General features: G+C 39.9%; 1 protein-coding gene across 1 annotated transcript in view; it reads right to left on the reverse strand.

The window, feature by feature from the left end:
• Nucleotides 1-358: 358 nt before the first annotated feature.
• khdrbs3 (KH domain containing, RNA binding, signal transduction associated 3) overlaps nucleotides 359-21,463 on the reverse strand; it is a gene marked incomplete at both ends in the record, with an annotated part of 114,820 nt that continues 93,715 nt past the window's right edge. The window contains 2 exons of the mRNA XM_083926235.1: nucleotides 359-450; nucleotides 3,729-3,781. Of these exons, the coding sequence (XP_083782361.1) occupies nucleotides 359-450; nucleotides 3,729-3,781 (145 nt within the window). The remainder of the gene's footprint in view (nucleotides 451-3,728; nucleotides 3,782-21,463) is intronic.

A 21,463-nucleotide genomic window follows, 5' to 3' on the forward strand; every position in this document is an offset into this window, starting at 1 on the left:
AATCATGACCAAGTAAAATAGCTTGGTACAATGTCATTCTTCACAACCACATAGCTAAGAGAGACACTTAATGTACTATGGAGTCTTCTTTCTAAATCTCAATGTCCAGACTATTTCTCCTGGAGAAAAGGAAAAAATACCTAAATTGCTTTACACATTTTACCCAGCGGGAGTATGATTTTATAATCAGCAGGCTGCCGTTTTTGGAAACCAGTTTGTACTCATTCTGTGTCTCACTATCAGCGTTTCATTTGTATTATTTTACTTTTCAATTCTAAAAAGGTCGGAGTGTCCATAAAAAATCCATTACTTGGGTTGAAACAGCCATGTGGACTCAGGTGTGGGTTGTATAAACAGTTCAATATCTGGTGTATGGCTGATCTCTGTACACTCCCTTGGTTGTTCGCGCTGGCGGTGCCTTGCCTCGATTGTTTGCCCACTCTTCCACACCTGATTAAGAGGAAAAGAAGAGATGAGAGGGATTACAGAGGCGTTATACTTAAATCATTCATTCAAAACAACCTATGCAAGTCTTTCAAGCGCTACACAAATACTGTATATATGCTCCCTCTGATTCAAACACTGCAGCAGAAAGTTGCAAGCTCTTTCACTGTCTGGTATCGATAGCGGTCATCTCTGATTAATCTCGTAACAAAAGCGCCGCTTCAAGCCACAAATACAAACAGCGACTCACACCAAGAAGCTTGACTTTCACCTGGAAGGATGCATCTCAGATAATTGAATGGAAGGATCAAATAGCTACTTGAAAAGGACCTGTTTAGTGGCTCCCAGCAAAAAGGTCACAATTACCATTAGCCCAAATCAGCCCCTGTTCACCCCCTGGTACTGTCAATGTGAAAGTGCCACTATCGATGGCACCCTTTGTCTGATCTTCAGCCAGTGCTGAGACTTCCCTGGAGCTGAGGCTCACAAAGGGTTGTTTTTTTTTCTGTGTACAGGCTCTCTGTTGGCAGCACATAGCCAATACCCCTTAATTAAACCTGTCACCCTTTCACTGACAGTCACTTTGAAGAAACAGACCAAGGTAACCTTGTGTTTCGAAAACAAGGATGCACATCAACGCTGTTTATCTGTTGCCTTTGAACTGTCACCCTTTTTCCTGTGTGACCCATGCGGCAGCGGTTTCTATTCTATGTGGAGGTACACAGCTAATGTGTTGAAGGTGCTTAGTTCTTCAACTTTAGTGGTTAGAAAAGTTGGGAAAGTTTTAATCAGCTATGACTTCGGAAAAACACATTAAAATCTCCAAAGCATGAGATGAACACACGTAGGTCTTCAATAAGTTTAATGATGCGGAGGATAAACCAATTATAATTATGTTATCAATCTGCAGTCAGTCCCTAATTTGAAAAAACAGAACAATCTTATAATACATAAAAGTCATTTGGATTCTATTTTGAGGTTGTAGCTCAGCAGAAAAAATGTACAAACTAATCCATCAAGGTAAATCAACACTATCTGCAGCTACAGTATATTATAATATAGATTTTGTTTTATAATTAAGCACTACACACCATATACATACATATATATAAAATTATTATTAGAGATCAACATTCACGGTCCATTGTACCGATTAGCTCTGCTTCATTCAAGTGCACTCTCCAGCAAATATGACCTTGGCCCACTTTTTACTGCATCTTGTCCAAGGCTGACACAGTGTAGTTGAACATTATCTCAGTGACGTTGACTTTATCTAAATTCTGAGGCAAGTGGAGCCATTTGCAGCTCCAGAGACCAGTCATTGAAAGTGATCCTAAACATAAAGCTGTTCTGTTTAGCCGATATTGCTGTGTGACTGTGGCACACTCAGTATCATACCTCAAGTTAGATTTGCTGGGGAGGGGGATACAGGGGTCGGACAAAATCTGATTTCCCCGTATATTAATCTGCGTACAATGAACTTAATGTGTCAGTTAAAAACAATAATAATTCCATATTAACTCAGATTCAATCTGTTTTGTCCACACATGGACTCATATTGTATTTAGGATGGACTTGGTGATATGAGCACTCCATAGCAAGGAATAATGTATTAATTTCCTAAAAATGAAATACAATTTGTAATAAAACCCAATAATGTAATAAACAGAGCAATAATATATTACATGTCCTAAGTGATATTGTAATACCTTTCAGGTGCATCTTTCAGGGCTGACGTTATTAATACAAATTAATACAAATAGGTTTTCCGAGGACATTCTTGAAATATTGTTTTTAATTGCATTGTAAATGCAATAAACCCTCCCATAGTGAGCAGCGAGCGCCTGACACAGGACAGCAGCGGTTCGCATGAGTCCAATGCTGCCTGCGGTCACGCCAGTTGGTAACTGAGTGATGTGATTTCTAGTTTTCTGATAAGTATTGTTGTTATAACATAAATGTGTTTTGTTTGTATCTTTCTTTGACAAGAGCTGACGGTATATTTAGAACTGTAGTTTCACTTTCACAGCGCTGTGTCAGACTGTAAGACTGTCGGCACAGTCAAAATTAGCCGACCATTTATGAATTCCACTGAAACACTGCAGCCTGTGTCGGAGTCACACATGGAGCGTGTGTGAAGTGTCTGTAAAGTGCACAATTTGTGACACTGGGATGTAAACAAAACAGCAAAATATTAAACAATAGACGCCTTTTATCATTATACGATACATATCGTCATATCGCACAGCCTTACAACCCCCCAAAAAAAGACGGTAAGCTAAAATCCTTATCAATGGGAAACGAACATTTCAATATCCATGCTGATTGGTCGATGTGCAAAGATAGTCCATTAGACCAGCGTGTATCTTAGAAAATTACAAAAGCTGCAGAAGATTGCTAACATTACACAAGCGAGCGATGACGGCAAAACAGTATATTCAATCTTCTTGAAATTTTCTTTTTCATCTGAGTCATCAGTGCTTTTTATTGTTGTAAATGTTAAATGTTAAAACTCATTATGTTTAGGTTTAGTTTGCCAAGGCTCGACAGTAGGCTAGTGTACTGGATGTAGAGTGCAGGTAAAAATCTTCGCTGCATCAGGAGCTAAGCGCCACCCAAGACGATTGTTTTTTTTAATGCATGGTTTCAGCAGTTTCAGTGAATAAGCAAATGTTAGAGGTATTTTCAAGCTCTAGCATCAGCGTGTAAACGTCTCCTTGGTTTTGTCACTTTCTTTTCTCCTCTGAGAATCATCAGCGTTTCTGGGCAGCATTTGGTAATTGGAGTTTTTTTGCATATAAAAATTTCTGATGTCACTGCACAATAAATAAAAAATATATAATAATTAAACAAATGAAACTTCAATTGTACCAATATTTTTTTTGTTTTTTTAGGGTCATTTTCTGTAAGTTAGTTAAAGTGGCTGTACTTGATATTCAGCAAACAAACACTTGCTATGTAAAGATATTGTGAAGTAAGGGCATCCTGAGCAGGGAATGAGTTTCTCTGTTGCATGTTTGGATAGCCGGTCTGGTTGTGCATACATGTTCGTGCATGTGAGTGCCTTTGGCGTCAGTATCGGACGCTGCGTGGAGAATATTTATTGTTAGAGGTCTTGTTCAGATGAGAACAACAGATAATTTTAAACATGTCTGAGACATCACACAGTCACCCCGATGCTATGAAAACTGAGATGAAGTCAGCAGTGCAGAGACAGGAATTAGAAGCTGACTTTCTGACAATTGACACAAGATATAATGGCTGAAGAAAGGTCAGCAACTCACCATATGAATCATAAGATTCCCCACTCTGTCCGTATTCATAGTAGTCATCTGAGCTGTAAACACACAAAGCAGTTGGGTGAATACATATAAAATAAGTGAAAAATAATACATTCTCCATCAATGTAAGTTATTTTCAGTATAAAAGTGGAACATCAAATTAACAGTTATCATGAAGCAATCACGTTTAATTTCTGAAGTGGCAAAAAACAAAAACACACACAAGTGTTTTCAGATATTCTCTGATGGATATAAAAGTAAAAAACGAAACAAGAGGAAACTTTCAATCACTTAAAACTTCTGCTATTTTTGTGGTTTTACAAGGCAATTTCCTCCGACGTATTCCTGCACAAACTTCCAGTTCCATATCACTGCATATGGAGATCTATGAGAGGTGGCAACTTTAATGAAAAATAAAAAGACGGAGAGGCGAGTTGCATAGCGGTTCATTTCTTGCTTATTTATTTCTTTCTTTATTTGTGGTTGCCATCGAGATGCTGACAGAACAATCCTGCGTCAGTATCATTCAGTAACAGCGCTATCATTCGAGAGAGGCAATTCATCATAAGGCTGCCACTGAGCCGACACCAGCCATCACAGCTGGGTCCTCTCCGCCTGCCTGTCAGTCAGTCTGTCAGCGACAGCAGCACCTCTCTGCTCTCCGGATTAGAGAGCTGAAGGCACCATCCAAAACCCCCCAAAAAACACATCAACACCGCCCGACTGCTGAGGGCAAAGAGGTGACAGTAATGAGACACCAGCAGGAGTAACGAAGTACATTTTACCCCAGCTACTGTAATGAAGTAGCTTTTTGCGGTGTGATCTTAAAAAGCCAAACTGAGGTTGAGAGACTGAGACTCCACTCCTCTATCAAATTACACAACAAATTGCAGCACTCCGGGAAATCAATCTCTACTAATACTGTCTGCTATTAAGCCTTTCAGTGAGCGATATCTGCTTCATAAATACAAGCTGTACACTGATGAACATTTTGAAGTCATTATTAATCTGCACATTAATCTTCGTTACTCTTTCCTCTTTGCATGTTCCAATAAATTCACTAACAAACTGAAGATGTTCCTCTCAGTGTTTTAATTTCTATCATACTGAGAGGTACTATTATTAAAAGTACTACTGCATGGTGACATTATTTTATGAAGTGCCACATACAGGTCTGGAGATACAGAAGGATATCAAACTAGAATATTCTGTGATTGTAAAACACATTCCACTAAAGGTCCCATATTGTAAATATTTCCATGTCTTTTTTATTATAAAGCAGGTTGAAAATACTGTGAAAGTATCAAAATGCTTAATCCAGAGAGAAATGAACACAGCCCATATTAAGAAACTGTGGCTTTAAATGAGCTGTCAGGACTTCTGTACGTTGTGATGTCACAACTATACTACATATAGCTAGAAAGTATTGCTACAGCGCTGACAAAGTCATTCCCCTACTGCAATGACGGTGCAGAGATGCAGAGAGGAAAGATGCGATGAATGACCAATCAGAGCAGACTAGGCTTTCAGGAGGGGGGCTTAAGAGAAAGGTGCTAAAACTAAAATACCTGACACATTTTAATTATATAAAATTTAAAATGCAAATAAATGCAAATTTTTATCTGTTCTTCCCAACCCTGAAAATGTACATTTAAAGAATATAACGTAGTGTTCCTTGAAAATCAGAATACACTGCCATATGTAGCTTTTCTTGTTAATAAAAATATAATTATTTTGTGCTCTGATCACCACAAACAAAATTATATTGACTTGCACTGCATTTGGATGGAAGCAGAAAAAAATACACACAAATATAAAACCCTGGGAAGCTCAACTGTAACAAATTCTGCATTGCTAAATACCAGTAAAGGAAAGTAAAACATTTGCTTTGTTGTATTGTGGGTCTGACTGATCCTTATTTTGGCAGCCTACCAACAACTGATAAAGCGTCTCAACAGCAACGACATGACCAACTGATTGGTTGTTTTATTGTTTTCTGCAACAATTTCTTAGTAAGGATGAACAAGAAAACATGACCAATTGAGAACAGTGGGAGGAATTGTTTTTAAGAGAACTATGGCGGCTCAATGAGACATGAGACAGCTCCCTACAGAGGCTTGTGCCTTAAGTCAGGCTTAGCATACATTTTACACAGTTCATAATTCACCTACAAACAATGCCAAGCCAGCAGAAGCAAACAAGGCTTCCCTCTTGTGCTAATGTAGTCTCCCTCGAAGAAGCCAGGCCAGCTGCTGTTGCTCTGAGCGTGAGTTTTTCAGTTGGCACTCGCGGCAGAGGTGCCACCACGCATCTGCCACGGATGTCAAGTCACTGCAATATCCTTGACATCGTTCATTGGCCGACGGAGACAAAGAGAGGGTGGGAGACCGAGAAAGACATGTGGCAACTGAATGCATGTTTTGGCTCGTCATGTTGTGTACCCCAAGACAAGACCTGACAGGATGCTAAATAATTAGATTTCACACTGTTCCAAAATGCAGGGGAGTATTCCAGAGAGGTAGCCTTCAAAATAAACATACATTTTTATGAATGTCAGAAAATCAATTTGCCTCAATTCACAGGTGCTTGCAGACATATTGGGAAGCATGTGCAATATTAGGTAATCTCGGGTTTGCCTGGACAGCTCTGTCATTTTCAACAATAAAAAACATCCAAATAACACAAACCAGGATGCTGTACGGCAATGCCGACACTATTTCAGAGGTCCATTTATATGCTGTAGGCTGTCAGCATTTCTTTGTATTTATTTTCACTGTTTATCTTATGAAAAACAGTAAAAATATATCCCTTTTCACTTAACTATTGGGGTTTCTCTGTTGCTAAAGGCTGAAAGGACTAATAATAGTAGTCCGCTTTGCTGAGAGCTGCCAGTGCTGACCTGCTCTTTGCACAAAGGAGAAGAGTGCAACAAAAGCTGTTAGGCGCCTCTAATTTCTGAGGTGACATTTTATCAATATTGCTACACAACTTCTCTCAGTAGTTACTTTCTCTTCTCAATTACAGAACAGTCTTGAGATGCATCCCGAAGGTCAAAGATTCTGGTAAAATTCTGCTTCATGTAGCCAAAAGCTCGACAGCACCTGCAATGAACAATAAAATCTGTAATGTAATGAAAAGTTAAATGTAGGTTTGATATATGATACTGAACTTTTTGCTTGCTGGGCCAGTTAACTAGCTAAACAACAAGTTTGAATAACTTGCCAATTAAGCTGTACATAATTATTTAGCCAAAGTTTAGCATTAAACATGAAGTTAAAATACCCATATTGTAAAAAGGGATTTTTTGATTATAAGGCAGGTTGAGGTGCTATATGAATATTGTGAAAGCCCATATTCAGAAACGATGCCTTTAAATAAGCAGTCTGTTCCATAAGGTTGTGATGTCAACTCTACTACATACATTTTTTAAAATATGATTAATGGTGACTTTTTAAACTGGCAAATTGCTAACAGCAACAATACACCTTCTCAAATGGAATATGTGCACAATCACAATAAGATTAAGTTTGATATACTGTCTCCAAATAAAAGTGTATGATCACGTAGAAACATTGAGGCATATCCTCCAGTCACTGGCTTCATTTGAAGCTTTCAGGTTCCTTCAAGTAAAATAAGAAATGTTGCCAAGTAGAAGTCATTTAAGGTAAAATGAGATAAAAGGAAACTTAAAGCTGAAAGCGCTCTTCACTATGTACAATCTACATTTATCACTATAGATTCCAAATCACAGATTGGCCTTGTCAGAAGTATACAGCTGGCAGCATGAACACAAGCATAAGCTGAGCTGCCTGGGGTAGTTAGATCCCACTCCAGATACTGTATTTCCTTGTCATAGGTGTGAAAGTGCTTTGACTTTCTAAAAAGGTCAACTTTTGATTTGACATGTGTTAGCAGAAGGCTGGTTTGCGTCTCCCCCAACTTCACCGGCCAAGAAAAAAAAACCCACATCTGTCTGAATCCCAATCATCAACCATAAGAGGCAAACACAACAGATAATTGTGCGTCTTTCATCAGGTTTGTGATTCCAGACCTACTTTTCAACAGGAAAAGACCCTGCCTTTCTCAAGTATCTGTCATCTCTGTAAATGCTTTGTCTTAAGCGATGTTGCCGTTACTGGGCACCACGAAACAGATGGCTGAGTTAAATCTGAATGATGTAGTACACGTCCCTAGTGGACTTTGTTTTCGTACATTGCCATTACTCTTCCAGTCCTCTGTGATAAATTTGAAGAAATCTAGTAGGACTTTATAAGGGGCTGCAGAGGTAATAAAGTGCTGGTGTGATGTGCAGAGAGGCCTCTTTTCTTCTGTTAACCTTTGTCTTGCATACTGCACAGTTTAACTTATCACGACTATGAATCCTTAAGCAAAAATACTTGTGTCTTCATTCTTGGTACAAGGTTACTGCACAAAGTCAAAGTACAATCCTGATAAAAAATGTCCCCCACACTGGATGCTCTGAATACACCAGGTCAGTCCTGATTTCCACATACAATATAATAAAAATGGATGGAAGAAAAGCAGCAGTTCCCTTTTTTTCTCACCATTTAGTAAGAAATGAAGCTCACATAATTTCAAATGGAAACCCTTCTGATGGATCCAGTGGTGATTGCTCAACGTGGTGGCTGATTGCAAAGCTATCTTCAATGCTGACCCCCTGCTGACGAGTCACAAAGAGGGACAAAATGGCCTAGATTTGACTTTACAAATTAGTTTTCTTTCTGGTTTGGAACAGACCATTTATGTTACTTTCACATGTCACATGCACATGAAATCCTCCTTCAGGGAAAATACTAAGTCAATTCTCAAGTCAAGTCAGCCTAGAGTATTCTTTAAAGGTTATCTTTGCAACTTTTAGGCTCCATCTCATTTCACCTCTTAGCCCTACCCCTCGGTTTTGCGTGTTCACATGTAGGTAAGGGTGTCTTAAGCATCGAGGAGGGAAGGCTAAGGGAGAGGACTAGATGAGACTATGAGATATTATTCATTATTATATACGACAATTCACCAAGATGTCACAACAACAATATTCGTTCTTCCAGGTGGCAAAAGTCGAAGCGTTCTCTGATGGCACCACTAGTAAACAAGCCCTTCCCTGAGTAAATGGCGTGAATTACTGGGGGATCTGCACCGAAGTGGAAGTAGAAATTATTTACACACTTCTTTCATATTTGTACATGAGCATTTACATGTTAAATTAATAAACTTAAGTGACCTTGATTAGAGAGAGCAGTAAGAATGTTTGGGCGACGCTCAGCCTGAGCGGCTCAGGTGGTGGTTCACATTAAAAATGACTTCACGACTTTACTGTATATTTTTTGGCTGTTAAAGCATGTTATTTAAAGACTGACGTATGTTCTTGGATGTTTTGACAGCATTGATGTTAATGTGGACGACCAGCAGCTCCCTGTGTTCACGGTAAAGAGATAACGGTGTCCGACTAGGGCTGAGAGGAGCACACGGCTAATTCAACACTAAGCTAAATTAGGCTGTGAAAACAGTATTTGGTTACAAAGATAAGAAGTAAGACTTTAGTGTAACACCATTAAATTAACTCTAAACATTACAACATCATTTGTATTTGAAGGTTAAACGGAAAGTTTGATAGAATTTAGCCAAAAACCGCCTTACTGGTGACACAGATCTGTTCTCTGTGAGAAAATGTCTTTACAAACACTATGATGGAGGTTTGGTTCATAGTCTGCCCCGTTAGAAGAGGCTCCTCCTCCACCAGTGGTCTTCTCTGTCTTGTGGTCTTGTGGTCTTCTCTGTAGCACTATTACTTTTGAACACATCCACTGGCTTTAACCTCCTTACCCACAAGTCCTGCTTGATAAATGAATTTTTTTCTGAAGGAAATCGATAAAACCCTAAACTTTTTGCTCTATATCAGGCGGCTCAACCCCAAAGACAACACATTTTCATTTTTAACTATGCAAAACTGTTTACAGTAGCCGGTTGGATCGCTTCAGGGGTCCGTTTCACAAAGCAGGTTAAAAAAACTCCGAGTTTAACCCTGAACTCTGAGTTGATCTACTCTGAGATAGGAAACTCTGATTTTTCGGTTTCAGAACAGCAGATTTGCGTTAGGTTGATCAACTCAGAGTAGTTTGACCTGGAGTTAAGCGCGTGCACCACAAGTAAAAAAAGACAGCATCAATGGAGCCCTGATTTGACGAGTCACCATGGCAACGGGGAAGCGGAGGGCTACGCTAAAACTGGAAATGGAAATATTAATGCGCTCATACGGTGAGTTTGAGCAGGTTTACACCGCTGCAGCAGCAAAAGAGAGGGAGACGGTGCAGGAGGACATTGCGGCTCGGGTCAGTGCGTAAGTTTAAATGTAGTCCTGTTGTAATCACAGTAATATCACAGGGGAAACTGCTTGAGTGGGAGCCTATTAATTTATTTCATTTAAGTGCAACCCCGCGGGGGAGAAGCGCACTTGGCGGTAGCTTAAGATGAAACATAAAAACATACAGGTATTCAAACAGGTAAAACATCGGCAAAATCTCATGGTGACGCCTCATTTTGAGCATGTTTTACATGGTAAAGTAAATATTACCGTAAGTGGCTGTTTTTTATTCAACATATAAATGTTGTATAAAAAACTCCCATTTGCAAAAAACGCAGCGCAACACAGAATATCTGCTGTGATATGAAACGGTACCGCTCAAAAAGAGAATTGCCTGGAAATGCAAGAACATCTATAATCAATAGTTTGATAACCATCTCCCGACAAATATTTAATTCTCTGCGCACTAATTCTGCACCTTCATCCACGGGATATAACTCATAATGTCTGATTTTTGCAATGATTTTCTGAAAAAAGAGACGGAACTATAGCAGAACTATACTACCCCAAAACTCGCCCGCTGACTGAATGAATGAGGAAATCCAACACCGTGTGTGGCTGAAAGAGGGCGGAGACAGAGAGAAACTCAAGGTTTTCTGAGAAAAACCTGGTCCCGACCAGGTTAGCTTCAGAGAGCATGTAACCATGGTAACTGACCGAGAGGTTAAGTTACCTCTCTTTGTGAAACAGGCTAGAGTTACCCCTCTGTCTCTGGTTTGAGTTACCTCCCTTTGTGAAAAGGAAAACTCATTTCAGGGTTAACAGACTCAGAGTTTTCACTAAACCTGCTTTGTGAAACAGGCCCCTGGTCAGTGGAAGCTAGTTGTGTTCTGCCACCCGAGATCTTGACGCCTGTTGTTTTGACAACATTATGAAGTGCCCTTTATAATCCAAAGAAACCAATGACACACATGCTTTAGTAAGCATGTTGTGTAGCTAGGCAAACTAGAACACATTTTTGCAGTCTTTACTAGTGATGGCAGTACGACATTGTCACAAACTTTAAGTGTTTCCCATCGCCCCCTGCCATAGTTATACATAGCACACCCAACCGATGCCATATTTTCCCAACCCCCTCTTCTCAATAACACAATACACACAATTATCAATCTTTGTTTTTTAATAGATGATGACATGATATTTATTCGTTTGTGAGTGTGGGTGCATCAAAGAATTTTCAAAGCAAAGTTATTTTAAAGCGATTGCAGCCTTGTAATTCACCAGGAGAGATCACTGCAACGGAAGCTTTGAGCAATGAACCCATTATTGTAACAATTGGCTAAAGTGGGTCAGTGCTTCACAAAAGCTTAATTTGCCCATCACTAGTCCACACTACATAACATAAACTGGCCCACCAGCACACCCAGGAGTTGAAGACGTTTTTGTTTTCTGACAAGTCTTTGCTTTGCTGTAGACAAGCACAAAAGGATGCCGATTACAGCTGAGGACAACCTGTTGAATCTCCGGCAACAACATGTTGTGTCTGCTTGCATAAAGCCGAACGTAATGACGTATCGCGTTCAAAGGGGTGTCCCATTTTGTAGGGGTAGACTTTCTACCCCTACCCCTTGGAGTCTGGATTAATTATCTGTTATCTACTCAAGGCAGTATTTTGCTATGTCAGCTAGCTAGCAATTAGGCTGCATTGGCGAGCAAGCTAACATCAGCAGCTAAAACCACACTATATTTCACATGTAGCTAGCTGCTGCTGTTCGACAGGACAGCCATCAACCTTTGGTCCATCTCCGGGCTGCTGCTACAGAATGTATAACAGAAAAACAACATGTGTGTGCTGGCCCATTTATTGACGTTGTCAGACTCCATTTACAGTAGCAATCATTTGCCCGTTGGCAATAAAAAGAGATTAATACATGTAGAATATTACAGATGACCTTTAAAATCCATCCGTTAAAAAATAACGACAGACTTTGTTGTGTCTTATTGAAGGGACGTTACATTTACAATTCACAATACCCTTTTTGTCTTGAGACAGAGACAGAGAGTGGTGTAAATGTCGGCCTCTATCCTCTTAGATGGTCTAATTCCTGCAACAGCACCTGTCACTTATCTTGACAAGCTGTCTACCTTGAAAACAGCATCTAGGTACCCAGCATCTGTGAAGCACCACAGGCATCTCAGAGCCAGACAGCTAAAACAACCAATCTGTACTAAGATGAAAAATAAACAATGCTGATATTGCCATTGTACTAAATGGGAGTTGTCTGCCTAAGGGCCCCTACAAAGCAAGCACACTTCAAAAAAGTTGCATTGACAAAGGCAGACTGATTAAATATATTGCATCATCTACAGTTGAACACAACATGAAGACTTTAGCTGACAGCTTGCTGACCATTGACATGCATACATGCATTCCATGCCTGCATGGCAGGACAGAACAAACGATTACTACTATATCTGTCATAAAAAAAATTGCAGAATACATAGACGAATCTACTCTTTTTCCCCTTACCGTGAAACTACTTTTAATGGTTTCTTGTATGCTCAAAATATTACATTTTTACGTTGCTCTGGTGTTGTCAGCCTGTTTTCTTCTTGTGTAATAAGAAAAAGAAAGGAGGCATAAATTAGGTAAAAACCTCCCAAAATTTATAAAATAAAAGATTTGGTCAAACTAATGCCAACACTTGCAAAAACACTGGAAAAACTAGGGGGCCGTAGTTGCCTCTGACGTTAAATTACGGTCCGATAACAGCAGCTGGCCAAATGATGTGTCAGGGCCTTTTAGTTTAGTTTCACCAAAGGGTGTAGCTTGGAATTAGTGGCCCTTGAAAACACTGCTCTGGCTACCATTTTAGCCATGCCAGTCTGTACCACCACTTTGGTACAGACTGAAATAGACTGAAGATGAATCCTGATTAGTTCTGACTTATCTTTTAGTGCCACCATCAGGTTTATATTTGTAGTTCGTTAAATGTGTTAATATTAATAATAATAATTATAATTATTATTGATATTATGTAGTAGTAGTAGTAATAATAATAATAATAATAATGTATGGTTTTCCATGAAATGTACTACACACATTCATGTCCCTTTGATAATTCCTTATTTTTTAATCTAGGAAGACCTTTAGGTCAAAATGAACTAATGCCTGCAGAATTGACATTCCCATCAGCCTGTTATGTGCTAGTTAGAAAATATTAGCAATATTATAAAATTGAAAACTAAGATTAAGATACATCTGCTCAGCATCAGCATGTGAGCCTTGTCATTGTGAGCAGGCTAACATTATAATTTGCTCACATAGATATATATATATATATATATATATACACTGCTGTCCTAGCATGTTTTTTTCTTTAATAAACAAGGCACTTCAACAAAAACGAAATCGCAAAATTAGAGAACACTTTCAGATCCCTTCCAGTTATTGGTGTTAATCTGACATCTGGTGACAATTTACTTAATTTTTGGACACAACCTATTTATCTGGCAGCTCTCCTGGTTACTTTGCAAGATGGCAAGCCGCTCTAAGGTGACTGAAACCCTGAGACAGCAGGTTGTTCAAATGAAAGCCAAAGGGATGACCCTGTCAGCCATTGCAAGAGAGGTTTGGCGTTCCAAGTCTGTAAAGTTTCAATATTCTTGAAATCACTGATAAATTTAAGTCCCTCAAAAAGGCCGATTGTCCACGTAAAACACAAAATTGTGCGCGGGAGGACAGGATTATTTAAAGACGGGGAATCGGTTCAACACTGCAGCTGGAGTTGCTCGTCAGTTCCGTGCTGAACAGAGCAAGGATCTGTCTCTGCACATAGTATCTAAGTGTTTAAGACAATTTGGACTGAAAGCCCATTCTGCAGTTACCACACCTCTCTGTCACCTCTAAAAAGGCGAGACTTGTCTTTGCTGAGGAGCATGTTGTACGGACAAAGGAGAAATGGTCTAAAGTGCACTTCAATTTAAGACTTACTTTTTTTTAACTAGCAGCACTGTGGCCCTCAACTGAGTATTTTAGCGGCGCAACCAGACATTTTGCTGCTGTGAGCGCTTCCCCAGCCCAAAGCACTCACAGGCTGACACTGTCTCGCTACTTTTTTGCAACCTCCTTGGCAACTTTATTTATAAAAAGCTCCAAGCGACCAATTTAGCGTCTTAGTCAGACAATCAGGGAAAAGAAATATATAGTCGGCCTAATACATTCACATGCATGTCCCTCGGAGTAACGTTCAGTCTATGGGTCCGTGTATCTCCTCTCGCAGCAGCCCTGTTGCTCTTATGTGACGCTGTGGAGGTTAGAGGTCGGAGGTGGGGGCAGTATGCAGTTTCGCCCGGTGCAAAATCCTCCTGATCGACAGCTGAGAAATGCCTAAATCGTCTGCACTGCACAGCTGCATTCCCCCCCTGGTCAAATAGCGTAGAGTTGTAACAACTTAAATATATGTGATATTGGGTGATTCTTATTGGTTGGTTATGGGATGGCATCCCTGACCAACTCTACCATGTTCATAACAGCATCTCCATTAAGGCGATAGCTTTTTAAAAGCTCACTATCACTTCATCTCTGTGGTATAGCCACAGCAGATATTCTATCAAGTTCTGAACAATAAATAATAACAGTATTTTAGAATAAATTAAGTTTTGATTATAGTTTCTCTGGTTTTGATCTCCACTGTAGATGCCACATTGGCTGCTAATGTTCATTGGAGCGATATGCAAATGTGGCCGCCATTTTGGTAAGAGGGAATTGTCTCTCTGAATGCATGTATATATGTGTATGGAGGCAGAAGGTCTATCCACTATGAATTCACAATTTCTTGCTGAATGTTAACTGTTTTTTCAAGTGGTTTGGTTTGTCACAAATGCTCAACATGTTTTTATGATGCCGGATATTTGGTTAAATAAAAAAAAAATGCATGTTTTCATACCAATAAACTAGTGGTGGGACACGATTAAAAATATATATATATATTAGAGGCTTTGTAATTAATTAATAGTGATTAATTGCATATCAATATTTGACACAAGCAACATTTTTCAATTTAAATGGCTTTTGATATATGACTTGATATATTATAAAAAATAATACAGTGCTTAGTACGATATACTTAAGAAAAGTGGAAACCTAACATTGCAAAAATATTTAGAATTAGTATCCTTGGTATGAAATAAACAGTTAAACATAGGGTGGTTTTTCTCCCATGTTTTCAAAAACACAGAAACAAAAATGATCTATCGACTAATGACCCTCCTAGGAGCGTTGTCTGTGCTAACGTTAGCTGCAACATGGTAGGCATTGGGGTGGGATCAGAGGCTGAAGAGTTCCCCTGGGAGGTGAATTCTTTCCTGCACAATTTTTATGGGGGGAAACAAAGGAGGGGACGCTGGTGACCCCAGCTGATGAGGTTATCGGGCGGTGGAAGGAGCACTTTGAGGAACTCCTTAATCCAACTCACACGCCCTCTTTTGTATAGGCAGAGCTGGAAGCTGATGGGGAATCATTGTCAATATCTCTGGCGAAAGTCACTGAGGTAGTCAAACAACTCCACAGTGGCAAAGCCCCAGGGATTGATGAGATTTGTTCTGAAATGCTGAAAGCATTGGGTTTGGAGGGGCTGTCTTGGTTGACACATCTCTTCAACATTGGGTTGAAGTCTAGGACAGTGCCAAGGGAGTGGCAGACCGGGGTTTCCCTATTTAAAAAGGGGGGACCAGGGGGTGTTTGCCAATTACAGGGGTATCACACTACTCAGCCTACCTGGTAAAGTCTCCAAGGTGCTGGAAAGGAAGGTTCGTCCTATAGTCAAACCTCAGATCGAAGAGGAATAATGCGGAATCCGTACTGGACTTGGAAAAACGGACCAGCTCTTCACTCTCGCAAGGATCCTGGAGGGCGCTTGGAAGTATGCCCATCCAGTCTACATGTGCTTCGTGGATCTTGAGAAGGCATATGACCGGGTCCCCCGGGAGATACTGTGGGAGGTGCTGCGGGAGTATGGGGTGAGGGAGTCACTTCTGTGGGCCATCCAATCTCTGTACACCCAAAGCAAGAGCTGTGTCAGGATCCTGGGCAGTAAGTCAGATTTGTTCCGGGTGGGGGTTGGCCTCTGCCAGGGTTGCACTTTGTCACTAATCCTGTTTGTGATTTCCATGGACAGGATATCAAGGCGTAGTCGTGGTGGGGAGGGGTTGCAGTTCGGCTGAGGATCTCGTCTCTACTTTTTGCAGGTGATGTGCTCCTGATGGCACTCACTGGATCGGTTCGCAGCCGAGTGTGAAATGGCTGAGATGAGGATCAGCACCTATAAATTTGAGGCGATGGCTCTCAGCAGGAAATCGGTGGATCGGTTACTCCAGGTAGGGAATGAGTCCTTACACCAAGTGAAGGAGTTCAAGTACCTAAGGATCTTGTTCACGAGTGAGGGGACGATGGAGCATGAGTTTGGCGGGAGAACGGGAGCAGCAGGGACGGTATTGCAGTCGCTCTACCGCACCTTTGTGAAGAAAAGAGAGCTGATCCGGAAGGCAAAGCTCTCGATCTACCGGTCAATTTTCGTTCCTACCCTCACCTGAGGTCATGAAAGCTGGGTCATGACCAAAAGAACGAGGGTGAGATAGGGTGAGAAGTTCAGCCATCCGTGAGGAACTTGGAGTAGAGCCGCTGCTCCTTTGCGTTGAAAGGAGCCAATTGAGGTGGTTCAGGCATCTAGTAAGGATGCTCCCTGGGTGCCTCCCTAGGGAGGTGTTCCAGGCACGTCCAGCTGGGAGGAGACCTCGGGGAAGACCCAGGACTAGGTGGAGTGATTATATCTCCACACTGGCTTGGGAACGCCTCGGGATCCCTCAGTTAGAGCTGGTTAATGTGGCCCGGGAAAGGGAAGTTTGGGGTCCCTTGCTAGAGCTGCTGCCCCCGCAACCCGACCCTGGATAAGCGGTTGAAGATGAGTGATGAGTGAGTGTGACAATTTTTACACAGCCGTACTCCATATTTCCACATAGTGGTTTCTTAGTACTAAAATGTCCGCCCTCTGAACCCAGCAACAACTCATCATCTGCTTCTCATTGGTTTTATTTCTCTCGTGTTGCGTCCTGTGCGTCAGTATTATGGGCCAGGCCGGTGACTTATGCAATGAGCAACGTTCTGCACTGAGTGCAAAATTAATTGCGAATAAATGCATTATTTTTTTGTCGCGTTGTTTTTTCTGTAATTAATTAAATGTAATTAACATGTTAAAGTCCCAGCCCTACAAAATACCATATCTTGTATTGACAGTAACAGTAAGCAGTTTCAATACTTTCATTAAACAGGCGAATTATATAAAAATTCGCCTCCGTACAGTGCGGAAATTAGCTTTAGAGACAGAATAGTTTTTTGTACCAGCCTGTAAACATGTTTATTTCTGATGTTAAGTTGGGCATTTTTATATGGGGGTCTATGGGGACTGACTCGCTTTCGGAGCCAGCCTCAAGTTGTCATTTGAGAAACAGGCAGTTTTTAGCACTTATGCATTGGCTTCATTTTTCAGCCCTAGAAGCTAAACTTTCACTCTACTACTAAGAGCACTGGCTTCTCTATGTTCTCCTGACTACTCTGTTGATGAATACAACACAGCTCCCCATTTGCAACACAACATAGATATGAAACAGTATAGATAAATTATAAACTTTCCATTCCCATTTCTGCATTTACAGCCACTTACTTTGCTTGGGGACCCAATGATTCATTAATATGACCACCACATTTTATAGCACTAAGCGAAATGCTGGTATCGCTTTTGTGGCATGCCTTTATGTAACAAGAATAAAAAGGCTGCCACAAGCGTACTCAGTGAATGTACAATAGTTTAGCATAGTGTTAGCCACTTTAAATATTCCATATGTGTTGTATATTGAGTGTACTTGTCTGAAAAACATCAATGCATTTGCCATAGTTTGATATCTTGCTCTTCAATGTTTGATCCAGAGGACCATGCCAATGAAATATTCATACATCAGTACTTCCAAATACATTACAGCCTTTTAGTAGTATTTTTGAGAGTAAAAATTATGGCATAGCCCCAAACTGGTTCAATGATTAACACAAAGACTGGAGGTCTGTGTGTGTGTTGGTGATGAGACTTGGTTTCAGCAGTTTCGGGGTCTTTGCCATCAAACTTAGAAAAATCCAGCCACTCTTCTCCTCAGCTCTCCTCAGTGTCTCTTGTACTAAGATTTACAGTCATTCCTCAGGGGTGCATCTGCCCTTTAAAACACTGTCACACAGCTATACTTGTGCCCTCAGGCCTCCGGGATCCAGCCTACGATCTAGCGTACCAAAGCAAGATGCAAGGGAAGGTGCAAGGTGTCAGCAGCCAGCAGCCTCCGAGGTGTCAGGTGTGAAATAATGCTTTGATCGCACCCGAGCAGCAAGAGACAACCTCGTCGTGACCTCTCCAAGTGCCCAGTCAGAGACGTGCCACAGCTGTCATCCTTCTCATTTCCCTACAGAGACGTCACCTTCTTCCTACTGATAAAATTAAAGATGCTCTCCACACAAGCAGCCTCCTCCAGCCTCCTTGACCTTAGCACTTGATTGGTACCTGAGCTCTGCAGCTTTCAATAACTCTCCTGAGATAACACTCTCTGCTGCCTCTCCAAAAAAGATGATGGCTTGGTGCTCAGTGTTGTTTAAACACAGTAAGAGGAAGCTGTGATCTAGGAGCTGGCAGACTGACTGCCATGGATGTCATGCTCAGGTAGCGTTCTACAAGGCTCCCCCCGGCACCAGTTCTCGTCTGAAACATGTAAATATTGAAAAATGTCTTCGGGGAGTCTAAAAACAGCGTTTTAGCTTAAGTTTCATATCTTAAGGTTGTGAGGGCCTTATTTGCCTTTCAAATTTAATTTCCTATAAATTAATCAATTCTGGCTGTTCTGTGATACAATACGTACACTAAAGTTAGACATACTGTCATGTCTCATTAGTCAGTGGTTACTTTGTTTTGTCTTTGTGGACAGTGTCAAACTGTCACTTTGTACCAGTTAAAGAGAACATTAAGATTGTAACACTGCCAGTAATAGAAACAAACATGTACATGTAAGTAAATACTGCTCTAGAGTAACATCTTAAAGCTGGTATGTGTAATTTTCTAATTATTCTGTTGTTTTTGTTTGATAAGTATATTTTCTGACAGCTTTATTTATAGAATAGAGTATCACGGTATAATGAGAAATATTTAAACTATATGACGGTTTACAACATTAAATAACTGAGTACTTGTCAGGCTGTAATCATAACAGAAATTTCTCTGCTAAAACTTAACGAGTGGGGTACAGTTATGCTGCTAATAATGACCTATCTTGGACAATGCATAAAGTAATGTTGAAATTAATGATGTGGCTTAATATGTGCTTTTAATTACTTACTTTTACTTTTCAGTAGTTTGTTTCAATATTTTAATGCAGGACAATGAATCTTTTAATGGAGTTAATTCTTTTTTTGCTTTTGTTTGTATCCAGTGCATGTGAACAGTCCTGCCAATGGTTTCCTGTTATTCCACTGATCAACAGTTGGTTACGATATCTTGCCAATAATGTGCAAACAAAGGCAGAGAAGAAGACTACAAGCATGGATGTCATCAACTCAGGATTTATTATTATTTAATTCTAAAAAGCTTTGTGTAAGGCCTAGTCCACACATACATTGGTATTTCTTAAAAAGTAACTTCTTCATTGTGTTTTTGCTTTTCATCCACATGCAAATTGCATTTAAGGTCACTGTAAACTGATCTTTTGTAAAACTCCTTCCAGGCTGAAGATGTTCAGAAACACTATTTTCCGTGTTGACATTCAGACAGGCAAGATTGGGTTTGTGGCTTGTAAAGATGGAGTCTCTTTGGTTTAACTAATGAGGCAACATTTTGTGCAATTGTGGACATGGCCAAAATAGTGTTGATTCAAACTGCTAACAGGATTTTTTACATGTTAACACATATATATACAGACACTCTACCACTATATTGAGGAACAGAGGCACCATTGCAGCCAAGTTTCCTTACGTTAATAGCTTTTTTTCAGGCTTGAAATTGGCGTACTTTGGCATGCTCTTAAGAGCGCCTCAGTTGTGTTTTGGGGTTTTCATTTGGACATAGATTTCTTTAAATCAGCGCTTGTGTGGACAGGATCCTTCTGGTGAATGAAGGAGGGAAGACCCTGCTTACAATAATACCTGTGTGTGTGGACTACTCCTTAGATCTGTCAGAAAGGAAACACATTCCACACGTTTGTCAGGTTTTCAAGGACACATATAAAATGCTTTTTAAAAAAAATCAGAAACACTAAATGTAAACTTATCTTTGTTTGTCAATTATCAAAATCAATAATCATATTTTTCTGATGGAATGCAAATTCCTTTAATACAAATATAGAGACATCTCTCTGGTGATTCTGTGTCCCGGGAGAAAAGTCAGTTCTGATTTTTTCAGTTGAAGTGAGATCAAACCTCCAGTTTTGTGGGCATATTATCTTAGATAGAATGATAACTCTGATAACTACCTATAACTAACAACTGTCTTTCATGTGTTGAATATATCTTTCAACATTATTAACTAGGGCTGGGACTTTAACACGTGAGTTCTAAAAAACGATCAAGTGAAACCGTGGATAAGAGCATGGCTATGTTAAAATTGTGCAAGAAAGCCTCCGAAACATGCTGCAGCTAACGTTAACACAGACAACGCTCCTAGGAGGGACTGCCATTAGTGGATGGATCATTTTGTTTCTGTGTTTTTGAAAACATGGGAGAAAAAGCACTTTATGTTTAACTGTTTATTTTATGCCAAGGATATTATTCTAAATATTTTTGCAATGTTAGGTTTCCACTTTTCTTAAATATACCATACTAATTCAATTCAAATTTACTTCAATTTTATTTATAGTGCCAAATCATAACAAAAGTTATCTCAGGACACTTTACAGAGAAGGTATAGACCACACTCTGTGAGCACTAAGCACTGTTTTATTTTTTATAAACCAAACCAAATGTGTTTCAGACATAAAAGTTTACAAAAACATTAGTGCGCACTGATGAAGAATAAACACATTTTGTTGTTGTATGTATTCATTAATTAAGTCATATACCAAAATCCATTTAAATTGAAAAGTGTTGCTTCTTAAGTAAGATATTGATATGTGATTAATCAGGATTAATTAATTACAAAGCCTCTAATTAATTAGATTTACTTTTTTTTAATTGTGTACCACCACTATTATTAAGATATCAGTAAATCTACTGATGCAGAGAAGGAGCCTTTTAAAACCATCCTCTTTCTTTCCCTTCATGTTCACAAATGGCAGGCCTGTTTCTAGCATAAGCCACCGGGGTAATACCATGACAGAGAGACTGTAAATTGTTCTGCTTGTT

The sequence above is a fragment of the Echiichthys vipera genome (genome assembly GCF_963691815.1).
Source record: "Echiichthys vipera genome assembly, chromosome: 13".
Lineage (NCBI taxonomy): Eukaryota > Metazoa > Chordata > Actinopteri > Perciformes > Trachinidae > Echiichthys > Echiichthys vipera.